The sequence below is a fragment of the Mercenaria mercenaria genome, chromosome 11 (genome assembly GCF_021730395.1).
Source record: "Mercenaria mercenaria strain notata chromosome 11, MADL_Memer_1, whole genome shotgun sequence".
Taxonomy (NCBI): domain Eukaryota; kingdom Metazoa; phylum Mollusca; class Bivalvia; order Venerida; family Veneridae; genus Mercenaria; species Mercenaria mercenaria.
The window spans coordinates 58,839,824-58,859,210 of NC_069371.1; the positions used below are offsets into that span (position 1 = coordinate 58,839,824).

Below are 19,387 nucleotides of genomic sequence, written 5' to 3' on the forward strand. Positions count from 1 at the left end.
ATTTCTTCTCGGAGATATATGACCTTTTTGTGTCGATTCGCCGTAAACTCACTCACTCACTCATGCCATTTCTTCAGCAGTGTGTATTAGTGATACTTGACTTGGCAGTCTTTATTCAAACTGCATGTCAGTTTTGATTTATATATTAGAGGGAATGTCATACTTGATATAATTCATATTAATACAGTTTTAATATTGTATAATTAATGACTTTCTTGTCAAGATTTGTGACACGTTGGCGTTAATATTGTTTCGTTTGCAAACTATTTGTGCAAAGCTGACGGTTCCTCTTAATTTCTTATAAAAACCTGTCGATTTTGATAGTCTGTAGTTTCAAAAGTACTTCAAATTAATTTCCTGTCGTTATAACTAATACAAAAAATAGAAAAAAAACTAGATACTCCACAGGTCGCCCTGATGCTGCAAGCTCGATTGAGCCTGTTCTTAGACGGTAGCGGAAATGCATGCTACCGTCCACGCCATCTAGCATTAGGTTGATCAGAACTCAACAATTACACATGTTCCAAGTACCAAAAAAAAAAGAGAAAAAACAAGAGCTGTCTCCATAGGATGACACATGCCCCCGATGGCACTTTGAATGAATAGTTATGGCCGATGTTAGAGTTTAGACTTTGACCTACGGAGCTGGGTCTTGCGCGCGACACGTCGTCTTACTGTGTCACACATTCATGCGTAGTTATTTTAAATCCATGCATAATGACAAAGATATGACCGGACATGCCCATCAATGCATATCATGAAAATGACCTTTAACGTTAAGTGTACCTTGACCTTTGAGCTACGGACCTGGTCTGCGCGCGACCGTGTCTTACTGTGGTACACATTCATACAAGTTATTTGAAAATCATCATCGATGACAAAGATATGGACCGGACACGCCCATCAATGTATATCCTTTAACGTCTAAGTGTGACCTTGATCTTTGAGCTACGACCTGGTCTTGCGCGCGACACGTCGTCTTACTGTGGTACACATTCATGCCAAGTTATTTGAAAATCCATCCATCGATGACAAAGATATGGACCGGACACGAAAATTGCGGACAGACTGACAGACCGACAGACTGACAGACGGTTCAAAAACTATATGCCTCCCTTCGGGGGCATAAAAAGTTAATGCTTTTATAAGGCGTTATACAAAGAACATTTAATGATTGCCACTTCAGAACACAGAATAAAATGTAATGCATACAAATAATAACAGAATTTACAAAATCCATAATTCCACCTTTTGTTAATTTTTACTTCTGAGAAAATATACTGAATATATCAAAAAGTATATTATGCAACTGAAAATCTCCCTCTGATCTTTACATGTTTCTGATTCCCTTAAACTTATTCATTTAAGATTCTTTTGACAGTCGATGATTTGGTAAATGATAGACAGAGGGTTTTGTTTCATAATTTTCATAACGTACACAAAACGTCAATACATAGGATCACAAAGTTTATGTAAATAAAAACAGAAACTCAGTCACAATTCTCAAGTTCATACTGATAGTATACGTGCAGTTTAAAATTAGTAGGTTAAACAAGACACCTTCAAGTGAACAAGAAAAGATTAGAAATATGCCTCTGGAAGATCAAACAGTCTAGTTTGGATTAACTGTCACTTTAAAAAGAGATATGGCAACCAGTATTTTGCTGTTCTTCTCCGTGTTGTGTGATAAAAAACAGCAATAACTTATACTTATAACACATTTCTATAGGCTTGCTGATTAAATGCAGAAATTTTCTTGGATTGTCTGGGTTTTATTGTTATTTGCTTCTAATATGTGTGATCTATGGTTGTAACTTCGAATTTCTTTCTATAAACGCAGAAATTGCCATTGCATCAACATGAAAATACCATCAAACAAACGGGTTTCTGAAAAGTGTGCCAGAAAGTATTATAATTTCACACTTCGAACATTGGTTTCGTTTTATCTATTGACGCAATTTCCATTCCTTATCAGGGTGGAAATAATCAAGAAGACCATGTCTGTCGATTTATTTCTCAGAATTTATAACCCTATGATATTGAATAACACAGTGATTCGGTCATGCTGCCATATATTAGAACTCGTAGAACTAAAAGTCGTTTCACTATTAGAAAGAAATTTTGTAATATAGTGACAGGTTGTCGCTTTTCACTGAACATGGTAATCATCTGCTAGTTATGTCTTCTTAAGTCCATATTGCATTACTTATAAATTAAATCTGATAAATTGAAGTGAAGTAGATAAATTGAACATTTTTATTCATAGTTTTAATACCGTATGCAGTTCAATGCAAACGTTCATAAAGTTTATGCATATGATAAATCTAAGTAGTATAAATGATATTGTTGTCCCTTTTTTACCTTTCTTAGTTTTATCTTATATAACATGTTCAAATGAAACACGCACGATATGCTCTATTTTATAATATACACGCAGTTAATAGGTTACATTTGATACTTAACCTTCAAGAGAACAAAAAAGATATTAACAAATATGCTTTGAAAACATTTTTGTGGGGGTTGGAGGTCAAAAAGCTCAGTCTTAATTAGATATCACCTAGAAGGAATTCGTAGCAAATAGCTTTTGTTTTTCTCATCGTACAGTACGTGCTTCGCGCTGTTCTATTAAGGGCATAACAATAACCATTTCTTTTTTTTCACGTTTTTATTTTCTGTATGGTGCGATAACAAACATTGAAGTGTCAGTCCTACATAATATTGCTACATTAACGGCGCAATGAGAGATATTTATAACTGTTAAAATAACAGACGTATCAATCTCTTTTATACTCTTGACTCCTAGTTAAAGCTAAACGAGGAAAATACTATTTAGATCCTCATCTAAATCACAAGTTTACAAAGAAATATTCAGATATATAAAAACAAAACCAGAAAGCGATACTCTGCCTCCATATCTTAACTTTAACATGGGGTGTCAATTAGTAAGCAAGAATCCGTGCCGAACGAAGTTCACGCTGTCAGAATTTTACAGGAAATACCAGGAGGTACTATGCAAACAAAATAACTACTAGTCTATTATAATACGAGTTTATTGAAGCAGATACAGATATCAGTTTGAAAAACAGATTTAAAGCTTATAAGTCAAGTTCACACCTCAGGTCCCATAACTTTGACATCTTTTTGTACAAAATCATTCCTCATTTCGCACTTGTAAAATGTCATAAAATGCAGTTTCCTTCAATATATCTTATTTGACTGAAACTTAACATTAGCCTGCAATTATATGCATCAGTCAAGCTCTACGATTCTGTGTTAACTTTGACATTTTGGACTTAGAAGATGTCTATGTGCATACTTATATTCCTTTCTTTAAATAGCTCTGAATCCAAGTGTATATTTTATTGGAACTGAACATAAACGTGTGCCCTCATAAACAAGTCCAATATTTCTTACACTATTTTCTTAACGGAAGGCACAAGAATGAGTCTAGCCTGACTTATGAATCACATTAAGTGATAACTCTAGCTTAAAAAGTTTTAATTACAATCCATACTTGATTGTGAAATGGGATAACTTTGCAGAACCCTTTTATACTAAATTGAACATTCTTTTGAACAAATAATCTCTTTAAAACTTTTCGCTATGATTTATAACAATGCGCTTAAATTATAATCATCTCTCATCCCTTTACTTACTCTTTCATGTAGATAAGAAATATTTTGTTTTCAGTCTTGCCAAATTTGAGTTCTGAAGACGATGCACTTGCCCTCTGTTGCATATTATGCTTTTCAACTGAGATTAGACTGGCGTGCTAAGAGCATCTAAGAAAAAATTGCTCTTTGTTGAAAAAGCTTGTCGGAATTTTAATTCCCTATATTGGTACAACAACAATGCGTCTTAGATCAAACTACAGTTGAAACCCTGTGCGAATAATCATTTCAAACGTGAAAAATGAAGATGTAATATGAATGATTATTTGTCTGGTTAATTGTTCTATAACAAAAACTACTGGAACTATGAAGACTTTGGTTTGGAATTTATGTTCTTCACAGATGAAACCAGCTTAATTGATTAAATGTATTTTGGTGGCGATTTATCCGTAAAAATTCTCCCTCTCTCTCTCTCTCTCTCTCTCTCTCTCTCTCTCTCTCTCTCTCTCTCTCTCTATATATATATATATATAGTATGAGAAAATATATGTTCAAACAGTGTCAAAAGTTTAATTATAATTAAACTTTTGACACTATATATGTTCAAACAGTGTCAAAAGTTTAATTATAATTAAACTTTTGACACTGTTTGAACATATATTTTCTCATACTCTATAATTTTATCTTTATGTTCTTGTATCCTTCCGGGATCCAGTGTGTTTGAAAGGCATTTCATTGATGTTTTTTCTTTAATATCTCACTTATATATATATATATATATATATATACATACGACGCTCCTAACAGTACACACTAACCCAATAAGATTAGTTTCCATGCTGCTTTATATACACACCCGAATTGTATTACACATTTGAATTCGTTCAACATTTGCATATGTACTCAAATCTCTATTATCATGTCTCATAAATCAACAGTGACATTTTAGTACTTTTAACTGATTGGGACCAGAGAAGCTGTATTTTCTCTCCCTAAAAGTGAACTTGATCTCAAGGATACACTGAATTTTATAGGTATAGTTTGCATTAAGGGATATAATTAAATTCAGAACAGTTGACCGCTAGGCTACAAGTTCGCATTATAAACCATTATATAATTTGAGAGAATCTTCCGGACCAAATACGGGAAAGCGCCTAACAGTACAAATTATATAAATTCTCTCTACTTACATATATTGTTAAACTGGTTCTGTAAGATATTTACATAATCATAGGCAGGTTATTTAATAACTTGTCATGTTGTCTTGTCTTATAAAATCTAGAATCTCGTACCTTATATGATACATAAGCGGGTATATTTTATCTTGGTTTGGCATAAAGGCAAACCACTATGAATGTTATACACAAAACATAAATGACTCAGTGATACAGACAAAGATTGTAGTTGCCAGGAAATACTGTTCTTTCTACAAAGCTAGACTTCACTTTAAATTTTATCATTATTTGACAGAAATTGTTTATTTTTTTTAACTAAAATGATATATCTATTTGTTTACGGAAAATGCATTTCTATTTGTAGCACTTTTCATAATTTTTAGAACAGTTCGTCAGAAATACAATTAAGCAAAATATACATGTGAAATCAAGCAAGCTGACAACCATTCATTCAGATGTTAGCTCGTTCCGAAAGAGAGGAATATGTTGATTACAAACGCATTATTAACGCATAGAAATCAACCAAGTATAATAATAGCAGATTAGTTTTGAAAGGATTTGTTCTAGAGAAGCACTGAAATGCGCAATACCTTTCACGTCCAATAGCACCGATTTAAGCGGAGATTTATCATGCAGATACATTGAATTCACTTCAAGTTGTTTTGAACTCTGACAAAACTTGAAAGTTTGATGAAAAGCGTTTATCAGTCTTGTATATATTGTTTTTGATAAGAACTATCCTATAATAGCATGTTTCAAGTCATTTCGTCTTAAACTATCACTTTGCAGATATTTTATTGTCAAAGACAACAGAAATGATAAATTCTCCGTTAGTGTATCTAATGCATTTTGTAAAGAAAATATTATTAAGTGTACCACATTTAAATTACCTGATGTACTAAATGCATATTCTGACTTTTGTTTTAAACAGTTTTCATTTCATAAAAATATGTACCTTGTTAGGATTTCCCCGTCCCGTCTCCATTAGTCATATCTCTTTCTTGTTTAAAGTCATTTTTGCCTTTATTTATAATTTTGCAGATACTTCATTGTCTTTGCTTTGATCTTTACTTAGTAAAGGCCATGTACTTTCCAGGAGTTCATATTATATGCTGATTGCATGGCGATTTGAAATCCCAGAATGTCAAACATAAGATTATTGATCATTTCGTTAGGTAGCGTTTGGATTACCAACAAAAGTTTGTCACTTCTTCGATCTTGAACAATGTGTATGTTTTTTTCAGGATGCTATGCTCAGTTGTACGAGCAGGGTGATGAGCCTATTGTCAGACTCCAAGGTTCACGTGCAGGGATCACACCGTTTAAATGTTTGCGCGTGGACTTTGTTTGCCAATGGGGAGTCACTTTTCAGCACTTTCTAACGATTTGAAAATGTCAAATTTTCATCTACGAAAATATGTTTGAACTTCTATTTCTATATTAAACTCTAGAATTCGTCAAAATCTGAAACGATAGATTAATTAACGATTTCTGGCACGGCTTCTCTGTTTCCTGTTTTCTTTGTCTGACAGAGAAATATTCTGTGTATGAAAAAAAAACCTTGTATAAAAATGAATATCGCTATAAAGCGAAACGTGTCTTAGTGTGGCTGGTGCAATAGTATTGATTTTGCAACTAAACAATTTTATATTTGCAACTATGGTTCCTTTAATGACATCAATTGATTTTGTATTGATTGATACATCCGAGTCATAATTTAAGAAAAAATAAATAAAGATACATGCATGAATATGCTTAAGTATATATTTAACTCTTTCCTTTTCCTTTCTTGTAATCCGATCTTTCATATGGTTACAAAATGCTTGCCTTGTGTCAAATCCGAGTTTTTCAGCCTTTGTATCTAGGAAGTGTGATCTCTGAAATAAATTGTCATGTGTTAAATTCAGTTGTCAAAACTTTAATTTTCTATGCGTCTACAACATTTATTTTTCTGAATTCAACAATGAAACGGAATAAAACTGGCTATTGATACATATGTAGGATATTATTCTATATTCTAGAATTCATGAAAAAAGGTTTATGCACAGTACATTTTAACAAAAGCATGTAACATGACTTTAGTAAATTTAGTAAGTTTTAATTGCTAGTGTAAAGAAAGTAAATGTTACTAAACTGTGGACTACTTCACATGTGCCAATTTTAATCGTATTAATCCAGAATTTATTTCTAAGCAAGATCAGAATATCTACTGTCAACCGCAGCTTTTTCTCTTGTTTTAAGAGACAGTGTGGGAATGAATGAATAGATGGATTCAAATCATTGCAACAGCTATTGTCACAGTTAGGGAGGTTTTACTCGCTTTACAAAATGGTGTCATTAAGTAAAAGATATTAAACAATACTTCATCATTGATTGGAAGCAGTTTTATTGTTACCCTTTCGGGAAAAAAAATGTTTTCTTATTGAACATGCTTGAAGCGGCAGTAATATATGTCCTGTCTTAAAATTGAGAGCTGTCAAAGAGTACGATATATAAGTTATGAATATGTTTATGCATTAGGACACAGTTAGCGTTTTTTACTTTCATTTAAGTAAAAGCGACCATTGAATGCAACATAATTATATTTACTAAAAGCTTAATAAAGTACTCACAATTTACAAAATAGACAAAGGGGAACTCCACATGCCGCTCATCAGGACAGAAAAAAACGAAAATGTTGCAGGCTCGGTTTGATTGAGCCTGTTCATGGACTATAGTGGAAATGCATGCTGCCGTCCGTGACCTCTAGCCCCGGGTTGAGCAACTTAACATTTACACATCATACAAGTACAAAAAGGAAACAAAATTTTTAGAGACATCCGTAGATGTATTCATACGGCAGTGCACATGGAACCTTCAATGATACGCTAGTGTGTAATTCTATGAAAAGCGTCGTATGGTCCACAGATAATATAATAGCGTGTAATTCTATGAAAAGCGTCGTATGGTCCCCAGATAATATAATGGACAAGTCCGCAATGGTTTTAGTGCTTATTCTTTCAACTGATTTTACTGTAATATTTACTGATTATACATGTAGCCTTAATACAGTATTTTGATAATTTATTCAGCTTACTCTTTTGTAATTATACAATAAGATTGTAAATATGATTTTATAAACGCCATGCAAACGGTTACCAGTAGTATATATTTTTCTACACTATTATTTGACAATTTACCTGTTTACGGTTTCAACAACTTGTTCACATACGATTGGCGTCTGTAGTTGCCTCTGTTAGTAAAATTGATATATTTTAGATGGCCTTGGCATGAAGAAGCCAGAGTGAAGTGAATTCAATACATGCATCAGGTTTTATCTCTGTGAACACTGTTTAAAACATTCAGTACTGCGAAAGAGGCAGCAATTTAGTATGAAACACATATTTTACAAATAACAAATGTGTGTTGAAAATAAACTCGAGTGATGATTTGACTCCGAAAGGTCTAGAACTCGCCAAAAGAGTTGTATACTTCCATCAGACGGTTATAAAAACATATTGTGGCAGTGCAGACATTAGAATATACCTACACGTACGAAAATGTTAAATGATACAAAACAAACTGAACCATTTAATTCTGAACATTTGACATGACATACAAAAAATAATCAATAGGCACGTTTCCTTTTTGACGAACCTAACCTAGTTTGTCATGTCAGTAACGGAGAGAAATAGTGTGCTAATTTCCTGGATTATTCTATTAGAAAAAAAAATGAAAATCGAACGAGTATCATGCTTAATGTCTACCTTATACTACAGCTAGAACAGCCCGCCCGCATAGCTCAGTAGGGAGAGCGTTGGTCTTCGGATCGCGGGGACGCGAGTTCGATTCCCGGGCTGGGCGTATGTTCTCCGTGACGATTTGATAAAAGACATTGTGTCTGAAATCATTCGTCCTCCGCCTGATAATTCATGGGGAGAAGTTGGCAGTTACTTGCGGAGAACAGGTTTGTACTGGTACAGAATCCAGGAACACTGGTTAGGTTAACTGCCCGCCGTTACATGACTGAAATACTGTTGAAAAAGGCGTTAAACCCCCCCCCCTCCCCCCCCCCAAAAAAAAAACAAACAAAAAACAAAAACAAAAACAGCTAGAACAATATCAAACTAACGATCGACTGCATCAGTTATCCCGTGGAAATTCGTATTAAATTATGCACTATGATATGGCCTTTTTAGTTGAATAGTAACATTATAAAAAACTCGATCGGTGATCGACAGCAATTAGATATATTTTCAACAAAACAGGCTTTCGAAGTCTACGGTCTAACATTGATCTACCAAAGAATTTTAAATAGATTGCTGTTTGAGATACCAGATTTGCCTACAGCCAGTCATGCAACTGCACACTTCCACTGCCATCGTACGTGTTCTGTTGTTTTTTTTTTTCTTTGTTGTTGTTGTTTTTTTTGTTGTTGTTTCTTTTTAAAAAAAACAATATCAGTTGTGATTCACTGCATTTTTTGAAAATCTGCTACAAATAATTTTCTTTTTGTACTCAGTAAAAACAGTAAAACTTCAGCAATTTTAACACTCCGTCTTTTAGATACAACCAAAATAAGGAGTCACACCTTGTTTTGATAAGATGTATTGCAGTATGTTATGCTTTGATCAAGTTAAAAGTTTACATCTGTTTTCAAATTATTGATGGACGATTCCGTCCTTTGATCTTGTACGGATAGATATCAATCCCTCAGTCTTTTGTTGTGCGTTTATGTCATAAAATACATAGGAAGCAAAACAGGGTAGATGAAAGAAATCATGGAATGAACAAACGATGTAATGAATGGTGGACTGTTATCTGAAGTGATGCATTTAGCACGTTTTCTTCATAATCTACTGATGTTATATTGGATAGCAATTCATTCTGTTTGTATAAAAAAGTTTTACAAATCCCAAAGGACGAACCTTACTGGATGATGAATATGGCTTTGATAATAAATAAGTGAAAAATAGTGACAGAGAATAATGAACGTTATGGAAGAAATATGTCATTAGTATGGATACATTAGTGCTCTGGGGGTATTTTCCTAAAAGCTATAAAAAGAGTTTTACACCGAACCGGACTCAGAGCCGGCAGATTCAGCCACATACAAGGAACAGAAGCCTGTTATACCAATCCTATAGCAATGTATGTATGGATATACGTATCACATATCACATAATAGGCACGAAAATACATTGAAAAATATAAAACATATATTCAACAAAACCAAGAGAAGCTTTAAAAGAAACACACTCGGCACCACTTCTGAACGGCTGGTGGCAAACACTATCTAATCGTTTAAATTGGTCATTGGTGCATAAATTTAATTCTACATTCTCGCAATTTTAAAATGTGAACGTTATCGGACAATGTAAGTAAAAGTTATGACCATCAAGTTAACTATCAATCAAGAGATGGTAACACAATGCATGTTAGGTAAACACAAAAAAGTATTATCTATATAAACAAGCAAACCTATATAACCATATGTGCATGTACTCTTTGATTTGCAGAAGGCCGTCCAATGAAACAAGAACTGGAGACAGCTCAGTTCCGAGTGCATCAAGATATGCTTTTCCTAAAGCGTCCAACATCTTCCAGTCAGACCAAAGCATAGCATCAAATTGTACTAGATTGAACATAAAACATGCGACATGCCTCAAAACAATGGAGTCATAACCTCTTTCAATAAAACGTTTCATAACGTTACCAATGTCAAAAGGATATTTGCCCTGGCCCAAACACTTGCGAAGTTTACAACGTTCCCATCGAAGTAAGGTTTGATATACATTGTCACAAAAGTTTTCAGATTGCTATGATACTATCAGACCAAATTTAATTTATGACAGAAATATTAGCAAATTATTTACAATATTTTAATACCGGTCCTCCTCAAGACGTCCGGTACTAATTATTAACCCTATCATGAAAAATTTCAGAATGATTATTTTGATTCTCATGTCACAGTGACATGGCGTTTGGCTAATGTAAGACAGTTTACCAGATATTATCTAAATCTAAAATGTGGTGTATTTTTGTTCAGTAACCGATATGCATAACTGGAATGTCTAAATATTATTATTTAACATGTAGAAAATACTTAAAACTTAGAATGTAATTTATAGATCAAACTATACATATATAAAGAATAGCCAGATAACCGAAAACCTACCTATCTGTAAACGTTAAACAGAGATGCAGTTTGTATGGCATCTTGACAAAAACTACTTAGCAATTTCAAGATACGGGATGACTTTTACAGAAAAATCTCTTTCACGAAACTCATGCCACATGCTGATAACACTCATTATCTAAGCATTAGATAGACCAACCGACAGGCGATAGATAGAAATGTTGACAAGCAGGCAAACAAACAGACAGGATGACAGAAATATGGACTGACAACAGGTAGACAGGCAACAAGATAGTAGATAGCCCGACAGACAGATATATATACAAGGTCAACTAATTGATGTTGGTTGAATTATTTCAATTCTATAAAAATCTTTCTTCTTATTACCTTTCATATTTCTTTTTTGTACCTTAAGTTTGAGCACTACATATCTTAAGCAGTAGTTCGAAAAGGGATGGATCTGCAATATGCACTTGCAATAAGTTAAATATAAGCTGTCAGGTTGCCGTGCAGGAAGAATAGGTCCTCAAAAGGAGGAACACTTATTTTCTCCCGGATACGCAGCTGCTAATGAGGTAAAAAGTATGTATGAATAAAACCAGCATGTTTATTCCTTTTCTACATGTTTTATACTAAAGCATAAAAAACGGATGTTCATTAAAAGCTGCTAAGTACAATATTACTTTTGTTTCGTGATATTTTGGGTTTCCGTGGCTGAGTGGTAAAGGAGGTCGCATCACTCAGGTGCCGGTGTAATGAAGTATTTCGACCCCCATAGAATAACGACCCCCCGGTCATTATTCTATAGAAAATGTGACTCCTTTCCTGTAAAATATTGACTCCCCTTATAAAAAACTGACTCCCTTTGAAATCTCTATAGAATAACGACCCCCGGTCATTATTCTATAGAAAAACTGACCCCTCCAAGTAAAATACTGACTCCCTAAAGATGACTCTCTTCGAATCTCATAGAATAACGACCCCGGTTATTATTCTATAGAAAAAGTGACTCCTTCCATGTAAAATACTCACTGCCGAAACTCTCATACAATATCGATTCCCGGACATTATTTCATTTAAAAAAATTACTCTTTCCGTGTAAAACACCGGCTCCTAAAAAGACTCGACGATAATATCTATTAAAAAGTTATCCCGACCAAACCTAACGGACAATTTTACTAGATCTACAACTCTAATACCCTCCATTGCCAATAGTTAACATTTTGATTGTACTACTACTACTGGTGCCGCTACTTCTATTGCTATTACTACATGTACTTCTTCTTCTTTTACTACTACTACTACTTCTTCTACTACTACTACTACAACTGCTGCTACTGATACTACTATACCTGCTTCCACTAATACGTCTTGTACATCTACCTCTTCTTCTCCTGCTGCTGTTGTTGCTGTCACTTATTCCTCTGCTGCTGCTACTGCTGCTGCTGCTACTGCAACTGCCACTACCACTGCCACTACTACTACTACTACTACTACTTTCTATTGTTGCTGCTACCGTACTTTACTGCCACTACTAAGTATTGCAACTTCTATTAATACTAAGTTCTATGCTAGCAGTTTTTTGTGCAGTTTTCTTCTGAAGAATTACTTCATACCGAAGTTTGCAAGGATTATTGACACTGGTGTGTTTTGTGAACGTATTGTGAATTGTTATTTTCCTGAAAAAAAAAATGTATACACCAAGATACAGCGTCTAGAAATAGAATCCCTTTTCCCGTTGCGGAATGCTCTGATTTCTGTGTCAAGTGATGGTATCTTGGGCTAATGGTCAAGCGGAAGGACGGACAGACGGACGGACAAGGGCAAATCTATATGCCCCCTCCCCCGAGTGGGGGCATAAAATGCAGCAATTAAGCCTTAGATACATCAGTTATTACTAAATTTGACCAAATGACCGGGGGTCGTTTTTTTATGGGAGTCAATATTCTTCGTGAGGTTCAGTTTACTTCACGTGGGGGAGTCATAGTACTATGATCTTGAGGTCATACTACTACTACTACTACTACTACTACTACTACTACTTTCAATTGTTGCCGCTACCGTACTTTACTGCCACTACTAAGTATTGCAACTTCTATTAATACTAATTTCTATGCTAGCAGTTTCTTGTGCAGTTTTCTTCTGAAGAATTACTTCATACCGAAGTTTGCAAGGATTATTGACACTGGTGTGTTTTGTGAACGTATTGTGAATTGTTATTTTCCTGAAAAAAATGTATACACCAAGATACAGCGTCTAGAAATAGAATCCCTTTTCCCGTTGCGGAATGCTCTGATTTCTGTGTCAAGTGATGGTATCTGGGGCTAATGGTCAAACGGAAGGACGGACAGACGGACGGACAAGGGCAAATATATATGCCCTCTCCCCCGAGTGGGGGCATAAAATGCAGCAATTAGGCCTTAGATACATGAGTTATCACTAAATTTGACCAAATGACCGGGGGTCGTTTTTTTATGGGAGTCAATATTCTTCGTGAGGTTCAGTTTTCTTCACGTGGGGGAGTCATAGTACTATGATCTGGAGGTCATAATACTATGACCGGGGGGTCACTTTTTCTATAGAATAATGACCGGGGGGTCATTATTCTATGGGGGTCGAAATACTTCATTACACCGGCTCATTGTCTGAAACAATGTCTATGGGGTTTCCCACACAGTACGAAGCCATATGATCTAAACTGTGTTGGTGTGACGACTCTGACCCATCCCCCATCTCCTCGATAAAAAAATGTTTGCATTTGTCTACAAATAAACAGAACAGGGGTTGTTCATAAAGTAAGATGGAAAATCAGCAAACCTCATTTTAAAGTAGATATATCGAGTTTGTTACAATCCATTGATCTAAAAGAATATATTAATGTGATAACTAAATATTGAATAATCCATGCAATTTTGCTGATCTTAGTCGATAACTTGCTCGGTTCGATTTTATATAAGAATCACTTGATACTACGTTATATTTATTCAACTTGCATTCTGCATGGATTCTTAAAATATTACCATAATCGAAAGTTTAGCCAAAATCTCTTTAAATGCTGCATGTTCTTGAACAATCTAATAATCAAGATTGTCTAAATACCAAACAATGAATTACATCCATCCATGTCAAAATCTTTCGCCTTATTAGGCTCTAAATGCCGACAGAGCATTACAATATTAGAAGAGCTGAGCCAAAATCTCATTAAGCAACTGCATCTGAACACAACTTGACCAGACACTGTACACATTTATTTGCTAGCATATGTCAGGTATTGATACACCCTGTTTGGAATCGTTCACTCAAGTCATTCCATTCACTAATAGGGGCAACGCCACAACTGACGTTTGCTAATGCTGACTTATGTTTCAAAGGTATTAAGGACTTTACATACTTCTCAGTTACATAGTCATGTTTGAACAAGCGATAGGTCCTCAATTTATTTTTACCTCTACCAGATGGACCAACTTCATTTTCTAAACTTTTTTTCCAAATTTCAATATATTTATCCATAGATGCATTTTCAACAAAGTCATAAAAATATCTAGACGAGTTCCTATCACAATTTTCATGGTAATCTAGCAAACCAGTATCAGACAAATGTAACTTAACTTGAAATTGCCAATTTTTACAATTTCTATTACTCTTATTACAGCATATAGCAAAGATTCTATAATTGATTCTGTTATTATCCATAGTCTTTATTCTATAAAATAATGAATAATGAATGACAATCGGGTTTTGTTTTAAAATTGAGAGCCGGGAATTTTATTTCTCGCGTAATAATTTAGATATGTATTTAATCTTCTGATTATATCTTTTAAGGGAATAAATATATGTGAATCATCAATTTAAAGTTAATAATTTTAAAAGAATAATAATTTTTAAAACTTGTTTTTATTCAAACATGTAATTTAAAATGACATTTTCATTTAATTTGACAAAGACGGAATTAGATCGACGCACATGTCTATATCTGATATACATAACATTGTAATTTCTTCAAACGCGTTTTTTTATTTTAATCTTGTACATTATTATTATGCGTTTATTTCAGTCTCTTCCATTTACATTTAACTACAAGAGACTATATATGTTTATAAAATTTCTACATATCACTTTTTTCACATTATACTAATGACAAAGTGAAAGTGATGCTTGATTGGAGTTTATTTATGATGTACAGATATACAATAATTACAATAACTGCAGCCGAATAATATGTCTTTTATATTTGCCCATTACTTTTAAGTGAGGTATGTGAAAAAAGAGTAAAATGCAAACATATGTTTTAATGTGAATATTACTTTCAATGTCAGTGTGTTATATTTACACGTGCAATATTCAAATTTAACTATGAACTTGTAGTTCTATATATATTAATCAACTTTATGTTATGTTATGTTATGTTTTAATGCAATGAATAATTCTAGTAGTGAAAATTAGTATTAAATGAATAAAAATGAAATATGTTTATTTAAACATGTAATTTAAAATAACATCTTTTTTATCGAATCTGACAAAGTAATGACATTAAACACGAAATTATATATCTAATTCAGAGACTTGTACCAGTTTATCCGGTGTCAGTACACGTGTACTAAGACGGGCAAAAATTTCCAAATTAGTAAAATCAGTGATATTCAAACGTTTAGGGAAGCAAGAAGACATCAAAATAACTTAATAATAAACTCATTGAAAGAAAGATTAACTTTTCTAGTTTACTTCAATAACTTAATAAATGTTGTGAGATGATAATAAATATGAAAATATATCATTTGAAAAGACCATGTAAAGCTTAAAATCTGCCATTTCCTACAGAAATCAATGGGACTCGGTATCAAAATTAGTCACTTATATCAAACGTTTATGGAAGCAAGAGGATCATATTTTATTTCATTAAAAATTATATTGAAAGAAAGTGCAAAAATTGCGGATTACTTCAATAACTTAATAAATATTGTCAGACAATGCTTTTGATGTCATTTGATGTGTTAAAGTTTTTCTCCTTCTATATTTCAATAGGCGTAAATTGACATATAACGGCTAATCGATACAATCGATAATCTGTTTTCAAGGGAGACAATTTCGCTGATAAGCCTGCAAATTGGTTTAGATTTCTGGGTATGTAGAAATAATGTGTATTGCATAAAGGTTTGGTGAATGTGTATAAATACGTTACAGATATTCAGTGCGCATGTTTCACTCGGCATTTAACCTAAAATGTAGAAAATCCTCATAAAATTTAAGTTTTAGGCATAATAATTTAATCAGTTCTGTATATAGAGCTACATTCATCATTAAATGTTATGCAAAAACAGCCGTTTATAAAGGAAAAAAAACTTCCAGTTGTCTAGTACACATTACTCACATAATGGATGGTAATATTATTTAACGTCGCGTATAATCCAACATACAACACGAGCTACACAAACTAGGTATCCAGTAACAGATACTTACCTGCATTATATGTATTACTTAAATACTTAATGCAAATTCTCTATTGCTTTAACTTGAATATTTTAGCTTATTTCCCAGAAATTGAATACCTCATGCGCAAAAGCGCTGAGTTTGGTTTCCTGCGCATGTGCTATCATTCCATGTGACTGTGTGGTATTATTACGCATTGAGTTACAACAATCAAACTTGACTAATATAACATCGATTTTGCTTGTAGGCAATATAAAAACAAGAAACATAGAGTAAAATTCAATACAAATGCACTGAAAATATAATTAGTCTATCTTTTTCTATTTTTATCCGAACTAACGAGTTATCTAAGCACTAACATTCCATTGTTTTCAAAAGATTATATGCATAGATATAGTTTTCCTCTACAGAAGATGAAATGATTCATAAGTTTGTATTAACGTTGACAAGACAAGAAGTATGTCCCCAAAGCACTGCTAAAAAATACTAAAATTCAATTAAGATTACATGCAATAAAACATTTATTGAATGTCTTGCCAGTAAATACAATACACTGAAGAGTTCAATATTATCTATTGATACTTATTTAGTTACCTCAAACTTGGAGATGAATCTGGAAATGTAGCAACGCCCAGGTCATCAATTACACCTTCCATAGATTTTGCTGCCTCGTCGGTTTCTACTTGCGCCACATCCCTGTTAAAAAAAATGGTCAAATAATACACAAACTGTCACTTAAATACTCAGTTTATAAAAAAAAAATCATTCATACAAAATAAACAAAATATCCTGGTTCTCCATGTTTCCTATAATCAGATTTTTTTTTTAAATAATCTTTACTTGAATGAATAGCAAATATATCATATTACATAGCTTCAAATTTAGAATGTTACTACACCCAAATCCTGGGCCTCCGTAGCCGAGTGGTTACGGTCGCTGACTTCAAATCACTTGCCCCTCATCGATGCGGGTTCGAGCCTCACTCGGGGCGTTGAATTCTTCATGTGAGGAAGCCATCCAGCTGGCTTACGAAAGGTCGGTGGTTCTACCCAGGTGCCCGCTCTTGATGAAATAATGCACGGAGGGGCACCTGGGGTCTTCCTCCATCATTAAAGCTGGAAAGTCGCCATATGATCTATCATGTGTCGGTGAGACGTTAAATCCAAAAAAAAAAAAAAAATACACCCAAAATCCGTAAGCTCTGTTAAAATACATAAATTTCTTACTCCATCTCTTTCGTGAAAGCATCCTTTGCTGCAGCTGCAGCAGACTGTTGGGCAACTTTTTCTACAACATCACCAGCCCTTCTCTCCATTTTTTTCAAATTAGAGTTAACAATTGGTTGGATGTTTAATGTTGACAAGAAATTGTTCACCCGCACGGGGTCACCAATGCTGTCAATCATAGCTGAAACATTAAAAAAATTTTGTATAATGTGAATCATATAATGTGAAATCATTCAATTTCATGGTTTGGGTTAAAATGGCTATTTTGAGGGTAGTAGAATTCAAGGACTTCAATATTTGAACATAAAACACCACAAATTAGTTTTCTGTGAATATTTATGACTTTACAGTATTGTTAACTAGATGCTTAAAAAATATAAATATTACTGTTTGAATTACCTTATCCTTAATACCTCTTCAAAATCTGTTTTGACAATAAATTCAAAATTAATAAAAACATAATTATTGAGCAGTTTCTTTGCGGCCATGATGATTTAAATCTGTGTGTACAGTACACGATTAATGTTTACCGTGTCTACACACTGTATGCACAAGCGACAAATACCAATAACTTTACATGACCGTGTACTGTGTTTTTTATCCTCCATTATTTTGGTACTGTGAAGTTTTGACATTAGATGGCTGTCAAACATATAAAACAATCTAATCAGTGAATTATTCCGACAATAAAATAAACCAGATAAGTAAACAATCAATGCAAGGTTTTACTCACCAGTTCCAAGCTTTGTATTTACAGCAAAACAGGGCATTCCTTTCTGTTTCATGTGATGTGTCTTTCCATGGGGAACACAGTTTATATATCCACACTCTATATTCTGGCATTGTACATACAGGTATCCACTCAGCCCTTTTTTCATTTCACCGACCACACTGTAAATTGTCAAAGGCACAGGTCCTAGCTTACATTTCTTACATGTTTTCAAGCTTGAAAGCAGAGTGTCAAATTCGACAATTCTTCGGCCGTGTCTCCATCCATCACGATTCACGTGTTTACCAATTTCTAGGTGTAAAAATGCACCGCATTCTGTTTTTACACAGCCATCACCGTCACACATAACACCAACTCCATAATTATGATCAGTAACAATATCTTTTGGACGTTTCGCAGCAGTAAACTCTTCATTTTGGTCATTTTTAGCAAAGCGACCTCGTTGATCTCGGACAACGCCAGCCATTAGGAAATCCAAAAGTGACGTCATAGCTGGGGGAAACCCATGCACCGTTACTAATTTTAGAAAAACCGAAAGTAGCCGATTCGTCTCCGTTATCTCTACGGACGTTGACGATATATGTCGATATTTACCGGCTTTTGCCGATTCTATTAGGGTCCTAAAGCCTTAAAACGTCTTATTGGTACAATCGTCTTGCCATAATTTCACAAAAGATCGGTCGTCAATGCTTTGAATGTAAAATAGAATTGTCTGGCGAATGAATTTGAAAGCAGCAACTCTTTGGTGTAAATGGTGTATATTCTAAGTTAAGTTACAGTGTGTGCGTAATATTGTAGTATTGCCGTGAATTCATTGAAGAAAAAACATCTAGGTATAATATTGTCTGTCAATAACTTTTATAATCAAGTGTTAATGTTACAAATACATTTCTAACTTTTACATATATTCAGTTTAGATAAACGTTCTATTTTGTTAGATGTGTTATAAGAGATGACGAATCGTAGCCTATAGCCCTTAAATACCTACCGGACTGATGGTCCTTATACTGTGTCATACAGTTTCTGTAAGTTTTGTTCATCAATTTTATTTTATTGTTATATTTTCTCTGTAAATGTACCTTTTCATCGAAGTTTAAATC

General features: G+C 33.9%; 1 protein-coding gene across 1 annotated transcript; it reads right to left on the minus strand.

The window, feature by feature from the left end:
- Positions 1-16,921: 16,921 nt before the first annotated feature.
- On the minus strand, positions 16,922-18,521 carry LOC128545997 (uncharacterized). Its single transcript, XM_053518305.1, has 3 exons — positions 18,291-18,521; positions 17,558-17,738; positions 16,922-17,027 (listed from the first exon to the last, which is right to left on the minus strand). Exons 1-3 carry the CDS (start codon positions 18,433-18,435, stop codon positions 16,922-16,924), a joined length of 432 nt encoding a protein of 143 aa, XP_053374280.1. The 5' UTR covers positions 18,436-18,521.
- Positions 18,522-19,387: the final 866 nt, after the last annotated feature.